This window comes from Bos javanicus, chromosome 13 (assembly GCF_032452875.1).
Source record: "Bos javanicus breed banteng chromosome 13, ARS-OSU_banteng_1.0, whole genome shotgun sequence".
In the NCBI taxonomy this organism is placed as follows: domain Eukaryota; kingdom Metazoa; phylum Chordata; class Mammalia; order Artiodactyla; family Bovidae; genus Bos; species Bos javanicus.
This window is the reverse complement of record NC_083880.1, coordinates 8,978,177-8,991,460: the sequence shown is the minus strand read 5'-3', so window position 1 is coordinate 8,991,460 and position 13,284 is coordinate 8,978,177. Positions and strand designations below refer to the sequence as shown.

Sequence of the window (13,284 nt, the reverse complement as noted above, 5' to 3'; positions counted from 1 at the left end):
ATGAGGCCAGAAGACCAGCTTCTTCACTTAGTCATACGAATTTGAAATTTTCCTGTGTTCTTCCACTGTTTGATTGCTCATTTCTTTTTAGCAAATAATATTACACTTTTTAGTGAAGAATAATTCACTGTCTTAATCTGCTACAGTTTATTTACCTATTCACTGACTAAACGGCATCTTGACTGCTTCCAAATTTTGGCAATTATGAACAAAGCTGCTGTAAACAGGTGTGCATGTTTTAGTGTGGATAGAAATTTTCATCACCTTTGCATAAATACCAAGGAGCACAACTGCTGGATCACATGGTCAGACTATATTTAAAACAGAAACTACAGTAAGAAACCTTATAAGAAACTACAGAATTATCCTCCAGCCTGGCTGTACCATTTTGCATGCCCATCAGTAATGAGAGTTTCTACTGCCCCACACCCTCACCAGAATTTCTTGTCGTCAGTGTTCCAGATTTGGGCCATTCTAATAGGAGTGTGGTAGTATTTCAGGGTTATTTTAATTTGCAATTCCCTGATGACATATGATTCAGAATATATTTCCATATGCTTATTTGCCATCTGTGTATCTTCTTTTATGAAAAGTCTATTAAGGTTTTGTCCTACTTTTTCATTGGGTTGTTCTTTTTTATTGTTGAGTTTTAAAAATTCTTTGTATATTTTGAATAACAACCCATTATGAAATGCATCTTTTAGAAATATTTTCTCCCAGTCTGTGGCTTGTCTTTTAGTTCTCCTGACTTTGCCATTCATAGAGCACATGTTTTCAATTTTAATGAAGTCCAAGTTATGAAATTTTTCCTTCTGGATCATATCTTTGGTGTAGTATCTATAAAGGCATCACCACACTCAAGGTTATCTAGGTTTTCATCTATATTGTCTTCTAGGACTTTTGTAGTTTTGCAATTTACATTTAGGTCTATGATCTATTTTGGGTTAATTTGGGAGAAGGGGTTAAGATCTGTGTCTAAATTATTATTTTTTTTGGAAGGGGAAATCCAGTTGTTCAAGCACCATTTATTGAAGAGGCTATCTTTATGTCATTGTATTACTCCTACCCCTTTAACAGTGATCAGTTGACTACATTTACATGGGTCTGTCTCTAGGAGCTCTATTCTATAGATCTGTCTATTTTTTCACGAATTCCACACTGTCTTGATTATTATAGCTTTAAATAATTCTTGAAGTTAGGTACTGTTAGTCCTTCAACTTTGCTCTTTTCCTTCAATACTGTGTTGGTAATCTAGGTCTTTTGCCTCTCCATATAAACTTTAGAATCAACTTGCCAATATTTATAAAATAACTTTTTGGGATTTAAGTTGGAATCAGATTGAACCTATACATCAAGTTGGGAAGAACTGATGTTTTTGGAATATTGAATCTTCTATCCATGAGCGTGGGATATTTCTGTATATATTTATTTGTATAAATTGTTTATATTAACCATTTAAAATTAAAAAAAAAAAAAAACCATGATCCTACAATCTTGCTACAATTGCTTATTAGTTCCAGGATGATTTGTTTTTTTTTTTTTTTTTTGTCAGTTCTTTCTTATTTTCTACAAAGATGATCATGTTGTTTCCAGATAAAGACAGTTTTATGTCTTCCTTCCCAATCTGTATGCCTTTTATTTCCTCTTCATAGCAAGGACTTACTCTATGATGCTGAAAAGAAGTGGTGAGAGGGAATATCCTTAACTTGCACTTGATCTTAGTGAGAGAGCTTTGAGTTTCTCACCGTTAAGTATGGCATTAGCTATAGGTTTTTGTAGATAGTCTTTGTCAAGTTGTGGAAGTTGGCTACTAGCCCTAGTAGTTTACTAAAGGTTTTTTTTTTTAATTTTTTGGATCTTGTCAAAAGCTATTTCTGAATTCCTTGATAATTACACGCTGTTTCTTTCATAGTCTGGTGATGCAATAGATTAACTTCATTTAACCAGGCTTGCATATCTGAGATAAGTCCCACTTACCATGGAATCTAATTCCTTTTTTTAATTTGATTTGCTAATATTTTTGAGGATCTAATTACTTTGTAGTTGTTAATTAAGAAAATATTTATTAAGAACCACTCTACATCCAGCTCTGGAAGCACAGAACTTAGAGCCCAGTTGCATAAAAGCTGTCTCAACAGAATAAAAGTCTTGAATAAATAGAAAATTAGTTTTATCAACAATTTAGTTGCTTAGAAAGATCTGGGAATGTGTAGGTGATTCTACATTCATTTAAAACATTTTGAAATAAATTCTGGGTGACAGATAACATGTAAGGTAATTTCATGTTGATTTTATTAATTTCAATTTAATTTTCAGTCACTTGCAGGAAACTCTCCCTATTGACCATAGCTGAAAAGAGAGATGAGGTATAAAAAATCTATTTTTTTTTCAGTTCTTAAGAGTCTAAGGAAACTTACTTTGACTGCTAAGGAGGTTTAGATTCATATTCATATTATCATTCTCTCTCTGTCTCTTTCTTTCTGTCTGTCCTTCTTCCCCTCTCAACATCTGTCTGTTGGTTATATTTTCACCCTACTATGATCAGACTCTTTTCTAAAGTCACATTTCTCTAGGGTTTTTTGGTACACAAGATGCTGATCTATATTTGCTCAGGATCTCTGATATGTTTATGGATGGATATAGTCCCAGGAGCTTAAGGTGTTACAGAAACAAACTATAATTGACTCCTCCAAGGGTTTCTATGGAAATGGGCAAGAATTAGGAATGTAAAGAATGATGCAATTATTTATTCATTCTCAATATATTGATTTTAGTTTCCACTGATATGTCTGCAAATTTTGAAAGAAGTACAGTACAAAAACCACAATTGATGTAATATCTAAAGGTCTAAACAACTAATAATAAGTCACTGTACTGATGCCTTAGGAATTTCATACTTTCAAATTTTTCAGGATTTGGGATTATAAAGGCATTTTAATAAAGTAAATACTATCAAAACCATTAACTATTCTTACCAAATAGAGCCTATAAACATTCAAATATTTACTGATTCTGAGTAGAATCAAACCACTCCAGAACTAATTTACCTATGAGTGACCTGTCTGATTTAATTTGGTCTTCTTTCCTCCCTTGAGTGATGATATCCAGAAGGCCATTGTGATTTAATGCTTTCTTCTCATTACATGAAAGAATTGTATTCAGACACATGGAATTCAAGCTATACTAATTTCCAATCTCTTTTGCAGTTAGGTTGGTCATGAGACCAATTTCTCCCCAATGAAAGAAAGACGGAAGTGAAAAGCGCTACTGTGAATCCAGGGATTGTAGAATAGGGTGCGCGCCCATCCTGCTTGTTTATTTTCCTAGAGCCAAGAAAGATGACTTTCCGAGAACCATGCCTAATGAAAGGCAGAACAGCTATTTAATACCATAACAGATTAATGGCACCTTGAATGATAGCGTGGAACAAATCCTCCCTAACCAGAATGCTCTCTTAGGAATTATTATCATAGAAATAAATCAGCATCTATATACACTAAGACACTCTATTTTGGATTCTCATTGTTACAGAAGCTTAGCTTTACCCTAACTAATATGGTCTCATTCAGATGCATCTCAGGATGATTTTTTAAAAATAGAATCATTGACTAAAAAGGATTTGACATGAAAATCATTGTCCTAAAGAGCTAAATATACTTGACTTCTCTAAGAGCTGTCATTATTTTTGAATTCCTTTCTAAAGAGATCTGAGCTATGTTTATTTAAAGTCACTCTTTAGATACAAGTATGTATAAGAAGCAAATAAAAAGGAGTGTCATTCAAGACTGGATGAGAAAAATGAGCAAGCACATGGAAATTATTCTACTGATCAAATGGAAAATGTGACCCATTCTTAGGAAATTCTTCAGGGAGAGCATCTTATTAGTGCTCCCATTTTTAACATGGCTGAAAGGTATCCCCAGGGTTCCTACTAAATGGATAGACTTTGTAATTTACTGAAGTGGTTTCCCTATTTCCTTAAAAGGCTTACTGTTTTATTACATCTATAAGAAAAGCCATTTTTAACATGTAACATAATAATAAATGGCAGCTTCTAAGGATGAGGTGGCTTGGAATTCATTTCTACTTTCTAGTCTTGAAACAAAATTTTACCTTGACATAGTTGCAAGGAAATAGATAGTCAGACCTCAGGAACAATAATACAGTTGTAATTTTTATTACTTTTTGAAACACTTAATCTTTTAATTAAGTCCTAAAATTGTTCAATTTGAACAGAACACCAGGGAGAATGACACTGGTTTCCACAGTGCCACAAAGCTAGGTTTCCAGGATTTTCATTTCTTTCGGTATATCCCCTGAGGGAATCCTGCCCGTGGGTCTCACTGGCATTTTTAGGTAAAGTGAGCTGGCATATTTTGTTGCTGGATGATTGAAACTATTTTCCAGAGCAAAAGTAGAAGCTTTGGTTTCTCCATTTATATCTTTTTTATTATTAAAGACTCCACAGTTTGAGAGAGTAAAAGGGGAGTTTGTACCACATTTTGTGGGATGAATGTATAAATGTGTACATGTTTGAGTGAATTTTCTAGAGCCGTCTATTCAGATGATAAGGCCTCAGAGGATTACAAACAATTTAATAGGTATAATTGAGTTGTCTGTTAAACTCTTCCTCCAGTGCTTCCTAAGGATCAGTTCATGAAATATTATTCAAATGTGACAGAATTAAGATGAGTGTGGCCCCAGCACTGCATTTTCCCAAAGGGAAGCAAGTTACCCCGACTCTAATGTTACTTTGCTTTGAGGGCCAGCAATTAACTCAAGGATTACCAAGAATAGTAACACTTCCTAGAGTGTCAATTATGTGTCCAGGACAAAAAACACAGGATGTCATAGAAGGGAATTTATGAGAGAGAGTAAGAGTCACCATTAGCCCACCTGAAAGAAAGTTTTCAAAGCAAATGGAAATATCAAAGGGAAAAGAAGAAAGCTGGAGGAAGGAGGGGAGCTGTCAGGGGGATGAAAGGGAGGGACACACATTTTTGTCAATTTTGCTCTGGTTTCCAAATGTATTACATAAGATAAGTCTTCCCGCAAGCCCCGAATTGCCCAGCCATGGTTGTCACACCCTCTGAAATCTGTCAGCATTTAGAGCTGACAGAGGGCATGCCCTTTAGCATTGCCTTTGGAGAATGCCCTGGTTTCTTTCCAAGTTATGTCTGTGAATGTAGACAGATGTAGTGATAAAAATATTTGCCAAGTAGATATAAGGTTAGCGAAACATCGTGTCGATCTCCTTTTTTACTACTTAAAAGCAGAAGAGCAAACTCGAATGCAAATGAGCGATTCAATTAGAAAGTTGTGTTCTGGCGGCATGTCATGGAACGCAGAGGGAGACCAGGTGATTTGATAGAAACAGGCCTTCCCTGTTGGTAACAGAAATCGTATGAATAAATATGGGAGCTGCTTTCACTAAATTATGCTGCGCTTAAATTTTTTCACCAGATTTCCAGCCAATAACTCAATGACTGAAATTCCTTCCTTTCTAAAAACACCATCTTGTACATGGAAAGGAAGATTCAAGTCTTGTTTTGTTTCTTGGGTTTTTTTCCTCCACAGAGAATATTTTCTCAATTACTCAAAGGATATACTTTTCCACCTGGACTTCATTTCTGTTAACTATATTGACTCTCATAAAATGGATAAAAATTATTTTCGCTGCCCACTTCTCAGTAAAAATTCCATTGCTATGGATCATGTCTAGCCTCTTGTGTTAAACTTATTAGCACCAGAGTATCCAAGTTGGGCTCACAGGGCAGAAGGCACGCACAGGATCTGAAATGTCCATCAGGGAAGCTCAAGCCTCTGAGACAGGCTTAGCAGCCAATTCAAACCTTTAACTAGGATCTGGGAGTTTAGAGCCCCTGGAAGCCTCATCTGGATCTGTTTTTCCAAAACTAACCCAAGTCTTGTTCAGTATTTTACCAAATGTGGCTTTTCATCCTGAGTGTAAGCAGGCGGTCTGGTGCCCCGTGGAACCAGCCTGGAAGCATTGCATGGGGGACAGCAATGGCACTGGCTGAAAATCAAAGTGGAAAAATCTAGCTCCTCATCCTGGGAAACCTCAAAGCAAGCAGGGCCTGCTCCCATTAGGTTTTTCTCTTAAATTGGGTTGTTTTTTTTTTTTTTTTAATTGGGTTGAATTGCATGGTAGAGAGCTGTCAGTCTGTGTCTTGCAAAAAGATGCAGCTGGTTTTGTCTCCAAAAGGTTGAGGATTGAGGAAAGGGTGAGAGAGGAACTGGTTTCTGGCGGGGTCTCCAGCGTCTCAAAGCCTGGATCCTCCAAACATGCTTTGGATGTGAGGATTATGTAGAGGTTCCCACAAATCGGGGATGCTTACTGTTGAAATTGCCCTGTATGAGATCACCTTGGCAATTAAATAACTCAAACCCTTCCAAAGAAGCCTCTACCATAGTCAGTAATTTTGTTCTAATAGAAGAATTAGAGTTACATTGAGTTTGGGGGCCATAAACCTAAAAGTGAAGGTTAATCCAAAGCAAATGGGTGTCTGGGAAATTACAGTGGATGGGGTGGTGGGCTGGGACTAGGGCATGTCGGGAAAAGTCAGGATGGGGTCTAAGAGCATCGAGTACCTCCCTGAGAGACCATCATTCGATGGGCCATGATAAACAGCAGAGACTTTTTGCTGTTGTTGTTTTTAAGTGAAATAGAGTGCTGTATTTATCTTTGTTTTCTTTCCTTTAAAAATAAAATTATTGGAGTAGAGTTGATTTACGGTATTGTGTTAGTTTCAGGTGTACCAGTAAAGTGAATCAGTTATACAAATACAACCCCCTCAAAAAAAAAAAATATATATATATACACACACACATACACACACACACAGATTGCTCTAACTAAACAAGTTCTTGAGTCTTCATTTTTCCTTGTGAAGATGGACATTGTTATGCCTAAAATCATTCCCAGTTCGAGAATGTTTTTTAAAAGCAAATTTGTTGCTCTTAAAATAGAGCTGTTTTTCCATTTAAGAAAATACCAACTAGGTAGTTTCTCTACTTGTTATTTTGCCAACCAACAATTCTGCTTCTTGTATCATCGGTTAGTGATCAATTGGGGTTATAAACATCATTGTCGTAATTGAGCAGCAGTATTTCCTGAGCTTCTCAAGGAGGCACCATGCTAGATACTGGGTGTGTGTAGAATCTGCACAAGTGAATCCCTATTCACGAGAAAGCTCCAGATAGACTACAAACACAGGGTATATTTTTAAAAATCTATGGAACAATATGAACCGGCAATTATTAATTGTCCAGATTACAAATGCTGAAAAGTTTCAAAGATGTAATGACCATCAAGAGTTGGAATATCCAAGGAAGACATCTCATAGATCAAGCTTCAACCTATACAAGTGTGTGTGGTGTGTTTTTGTTTTGTTTGATTGTTTTGCTTTTAATTTTCTTTTTCTTTTTAGCTGTGGATCACTTTCTTCAAATAAAGTATTCTTTCAAATGCCAATAAGTAAAGATAAAAGTAAAATTGATCTAGATAACAGAGGAGCCAGAACTAAGTTCTGAAGAAGAGCAAGAAAACCTCTGATCCATAAATTATGAGTGCTTAGGAGAGAATCAAGGACTGATTAGAAAGCTACAGTTTCACAGGTAACCATCATTTCCAAGTTACAAAATACTAAATGATTCAGAAAGTAAAGAGACCTGGAGTAATCTAAATGTTACTAAAGATCTCGTGAAGCTGAAAGTAAGTCTGGGTCTAAAGCTCAAGTGCCATTAGTGAAAGACAACACGGACCTGACTTGCAGGTTTCAGCTTCACTTTGAAACTTACTCAAAGGTTAGACAGGAAAAGAGATGAGCAGCCAGGACTCGAAAATCACTTTCTGTCTTTTCACCTTGCTTATGGTTTCTTTTATTGTGCAGAAGCTTTTAATTTTAATTAGATATGTATAATATCATATAAGAAACGAATCGCCAGTCCAGGTTTGATGCAGGATACAGGAAGCTTGGGGCTGGTGCACTGGGATGACCCAGAGGGATGGTACGGGGAGGGAGATGGGAGGGGGGTTCAGGATGGGGAACACGTGTACACCCGTGGCGGATACATGTTGATGTATGGCAAAACCAATACAATATTGTAAAGTAAAAATAATAACAATAATAATAATAAAAAAAAAAAGAAATCTCATTCTTTGACCTGGCGCTGTGAAAACTGACTGAGCTCGTGTGGCGGCAGCCTCTAAGTCATCGACTGTGACTCCCTCTCAATGCCGTTCTCCAGTCTTCAGTATTCCCTGCCACCAACATAGAGCAGTACTGATCTAGTTACTGCACACTGAGCCATGTTACTCTAAGGAGAGAAATCCCTGTCCTTCAGGGATCACAGTTCCTCAAGAGCCACGTTAAGTTTGATTCCGTTTTTACCATCCTTTCTCGAGCCTTTCCTTTTAGTGTTCATGTTCATCTTCCTTTACTTTTCTGTCTCTTTCCCCACTACCTCCCCCCATTTAGTGTATTAGCTGTTAAATTTAGCTTCTGAAAGTCTTTGAACACTACCATCAGATTCTCAGAGGTAAAACAGACATCGACAACATGACAAACCATTGTCTGGGGCTTTCGGGTTTTTGTTTGTTTGTTTTGTTTTTTTGGTCAAGGAAAATGAAGACCGTCATGTGAGAATGTCCTCAAAATCAGAACCATTTCTGTGGTGGAGTCTGATTTGCCTTTAGACAAGGTGACATGAAGATCTGGGTAAAATGTTGCATGTAACGCTTCTTTTAAGCAAATATATCAGTGAGAGTTATAACTGGGCACCTGTGAGGCAGAAAGAGTGGCAGTGATGGGGTGATGGTGCAGATGGTCCAGCCTTAGCTCACCAGCCCAGTGTCCACTGTTTTACTCCAAAGATAGGCTGTAGCAGAATCCAGAGTGAGGCGGGGTGGGGCGAGGGGGGAGAGGGGGGAGAAGCATGCCTTCGATTTTTAAATAATGTCACCAAATCTTTTCCCATTTAATTTAATTCAGGCCTACATTTTCCACTTTACTTTCACTGAAACCTTTAAAAAAAAAAACAAAAACAAAAAAAACACCTTGGGGACTCCCCTAGTGGTCCAGTGGTTAAGAGTCTGCCTTGCGATCTAGAGAATGTGCGTTCAGTCCCTGGCTGAGGAGCTAAGATTCCACGTGCTGCAGGGCACCTGAGTCCAAGTGCTACAGCTAGAGAGACCATGTGCCTCAAAGATCCCGTACGATGTGGCTAAAACCGGACGCAGCCAAATTAAAAAATACCACCTTAAGAGGAAGAAGTCTCCTGCTTTTGACAACACTTTAGCTATCCTTTCCCTCTAGTAACAAATTTAAACTGGTTCTTTACATCTGCATGTATTTTATTTTTCACTTAAAAGTCTCCACGTGAGAAGTTTGAGCTCAGAAAAGTCATAATCTTATTTGCTTGACCAGAAAACTCTAAAATGACAAACTCTGTTTTACCTGAATATTGTGAAACAGATTTATTAACAAGCTGAGGAAAAAAGTATATGTAAATGCCATTGTAGGTAAAAGAATATTTAGAGAATTTTAGGCTGATGCAAGCAAGAGGTTATAAAAAACATTTTGCTTCCATCTCTAAGTAAAGCAGCTGCTACTTAAAACAATCTATTGATACCAGGAAAAAAAAAAAATCTTCCTCTAATCAAAAATGTGTGTTTATATTAACAATCACATCTTTTAAATTAAATATATAGATATATGCATGTGTGTGCATTTTAATGCTTCTATAATTTTGTAATTCACAACAAAAAATGGTAACGTTAGATTTTATATGTATTATGACTCATCTAACAGAATGACTTAATTAACAAAAACACTATTAGAGGTCAGATCATAGGCGAGTAAACATTTTTACATAACAAAAGACATTAAGCCACAGTGCACCTAATTATTGCACATGGTATGCAATACAACTAAATTCATTAACACCCAAAATATCCAAATAGCCTCTTGAGAGTCCTCAAAGAAGTTTGACCTGCATTTGAGTCTCTTTAAATGACTGCAAACTGCATCCATCAGAGAACCTCTAATGTTTCCTGTTAACCTTGACTTTAACAACAAAATAAAGAAATGTAAACATTACCAAAAGATAGGTCACTTACCATAAATGCCTGTTGAGATGCATGGAAATGCCTGTGAATAAACCACAAAAAAACAGAATAAATTTTAAAGGCCCGGCTCTCCCCAAACCCATCAACATCTATTTCAACATCTGTTTTGCTTGATAATGGGATGTCCTCTACTCACGTACTCTGAGCTCTGAACGCCACTCAGGTGAAGTAGGAGACATTGTGGAAATGGTATATTTGATTAAATTTTCTTTACCAGCAATTATTCCAGCTCACAAGAGGCAAGGGTCAAATTACCAGGCATTGTGGGAACCAATTGTTAAACTAAGTTATAAGAAATTATATCACATAAGCCTACAATGAACTAAGTTGTATCTAAAAGAAATAATCATTCATCATCAAGTCCTAAGTATTTGCCACGTTTTACTATTGCCTCTGCTATTGAGATGACCTGTCTATTACATGTGTCTGGTGGAAATACAGTATACCAGTACGGGATGCTACTGGGCATTCTCTCCCAGCTCTGTATTAAGTGACATCCTGTTGGTGGCATAAAATCTGAAAATACCAATCAACATTCATCTGTGTCAACTGAAACCACAGGTTGGCTATGGAAATAACATTTTGATAAAATTTAACAGAAGGATTCTGTAAGAATCAATTGGATATACAGAATTTCTAATAAAGGGTATCACATGTTCGTCTAGTCAAGGCTATGGTTTTTCCTGTGGTCATGTATGGATGTGAGAGTTGGACTGTGAAGAAGGCTGAGTGCCGAAGAATTGATGCTTTTGAACTGTGATGTTGGAGAAGACTCTTGAGAGTCCCTTGGACTGCAAGGAGATCCAACCAGTCCATTCTGAAGGAGATCAGCCCTGGGATTTCTTTGGAAGGAATGATGCTAAAGCTGAAACTCCAGTACTTTGGCCACCTGGTGTGAAGAGTTGACTCATTGGAAAAGACTCTGATGCTGGGAGGGATTGGGGGCAAGAGGAAAAGGGGACGACAGAGGATGAGATGGCTGGATGGCATCACTGACTCGATGGACGTGAGTCTGGGTGAGCTCCGGGAGTTGGTGATGGACAGGGAGGCCTGGCGTGCTGCGATTCATGGGGTCGCAAAGAGTCAGCATGACATGACTGAGCGACTGCTCTGATCTGATATTCTATTCTATTCAAGAAGGAACAGTTAGAACCTTACAGGAACAACTGACTGGTTCAAAGTTGTGAAAGGAGTATGGCAAGGCTGTATGTTGTCACCCTGTTCACTTAAATTATATGCAGAGCACATCATGTGAAATGCAGGGCTGGATGAATCACAGCTGGAATCAAGACTGCTGGGAGAAATACCAACAACTTCAGATAAGCAGAGACATCACTTTGCTGACAAAGGTTCCTGTAGCTATGGTTTTTCCAGTAGTTATGTATGGATGTGAGAGTGGGACCATAGGAATGCTGAGTTCCTAAGAACTGATGCTTTTGAATTGTGGTGCTAGATAAGACTCTTGAGAGCTCCTTGGATTGGAAGGAGATCAAACCAGTCAACGCTAAAGGAAATCAACCCTGAATATTCATAGGATGGACTGATGCTGAAGCTGAAGCTCCAAAACTTTGACCACCTGATGTAAAAGAGCTACCTCATTGGAAAAGACCCTGATGATGGGAAAGATTGAAGGCAGGAGGAGAAGAGGGCAGCAGAGGATGAGCTTGTTAGACAGCACCACTGACTCAGCGGACATGAACTTGAGTGAACTCTGGCAGATCGTGAAGGACAGGGAAGCCTGGAGTGCTGCAGTTCATGCGGCTGCAAACAGTGGGGCACAGCTTAGCAACTGAACAGAATATTCTATTCTTATATTTAAGTTGTGTGCTATACATTCTTTGTAACTTATAGAAGTAACATATTAAATTTTTGGACTTCCCAGGTGACGCTAGTGGTAAGGAACCTGCCTGCCAAAGCAGGAGATGTAAAAGCCTAGGGAGGAGGAAGATCCCCTGGAGGAAGGCATGGCAACCCACTCCAGTATTCTTGCCTGGAGAATCCCCATGGTCAGAGAAGCCTGGCGGGCTGCAGTCAGTAAGATCACACGAATCGGACATGACAAAAGTGACTTAGCACACACTAATTTTTTGAGTCATTTTTTAAACAATTGCTGGCAAACCACTGATTATACCAGACACTGTGGATTGAACGCTTGTGTCCACCCAAATGTAGAAGCTGAAACTCTAATGTGATGGTATTTGGAGGTGGAACCTTTGGGAGTTAATTAGGTCATGACAGTTGAGCCTCCATGATGGGATTAGAATTCTTAAAAGAAGAGGAAGAGAACAAGCACGCTCTGCTCTCCACCAAGTGAAGATGCAGTGAGAAGACAGCCATCTGCAAACTAGGGGGTGCCCCTGCACCAAACGCCAGATCAGCTGGCATCCTGACCTTTGACTTCCCAGCTGTGAGAAATGAATGCCTGCAGTTTAAGCCATCTAGTAATTTGTTGCTGCTGCTGCTGCTGCTAAGTCACTTCAGTCGTGTCCAAATCTGTGCAACCCCATGGACTGCAGCCCACCAGGCTCCTCTATCCATGGGATTTTCTAGGCAAGAGTACCGGAGTGGGGTGCCATTGCCTTCTCCAGTAGTTTGTTATTGCAGCCCAATAAAAGACACTGTACTTTATTTAGCAATATTTAGAGTTTGATTCGGAGAAGGCAATGGCAACCCATGACTGAGCGACTTCACTTTCACTTTTCACTTTCATGCACTGGAGAAGGAAATGGCAACCCACTCCAGCGTTTTTGCCTGGAGAATCCCAGGGACAGTGGAGCCTGGTGAGCTGCCGTCTCTGGGGTCGCACAGAGTCAGACACGATTGAAGCGACTTAGCAGCAGCAGCAGCAGAGTTTGATTAAAAGAGTTAATGAATAAATGTAAATAGAGTGGAGTCAAAATCGAGCTTTCTAATAACAGAAGGGGATCTGAGAATGGTGATGTTCTCCTGCCAATGTACCTATATGTAAATCTGATCGAGTTGCTATCATCTTTGTCTTTTTCCAGGAAAAATGCAAACGATAACATTTACCATATAGAAGTATGCTGCAGGAATTCATGACAGGATTGTTTAAATAAGGACTGATGTTACACTAGAAATTCAAAACACTGCAGCTACTGTTGACTGTAATAACT

At 38.3% G+C, this 13,284-nt stretch overlaps 1 protein-coding gene across 3 annotated transcripts in view; it reads right to left on the bottom strand.

Moving 5' to 3' along the window:
- MACROD2 (mono-ADP ribosylhydrolase 2) overlaps positions 1 to 13,284 on the bottom strand; it is a 2,305,220-nt gene that overhangs the window by 710,825 nt on the left and 1,581,111 nt on the right. For all 3 annotated transcript variants that reach the window (XR_009740200.1, XM_061435643.1, XM_061435644.1), the window contains exon 7: positions 10,142 to 10,172. Coding sequence is in view for 2 of the 3 variants with exons in the window: in XM_061435643.1 (XP_061291627.1) it covers positions 10,142 to 10,172 (31 nt within the window). In the remaining variant the exon portion in view is untranslated. The remainder of the gene's footprint in view (positions 1 to 10,141; positions 10,173 to 13,284) is intronic.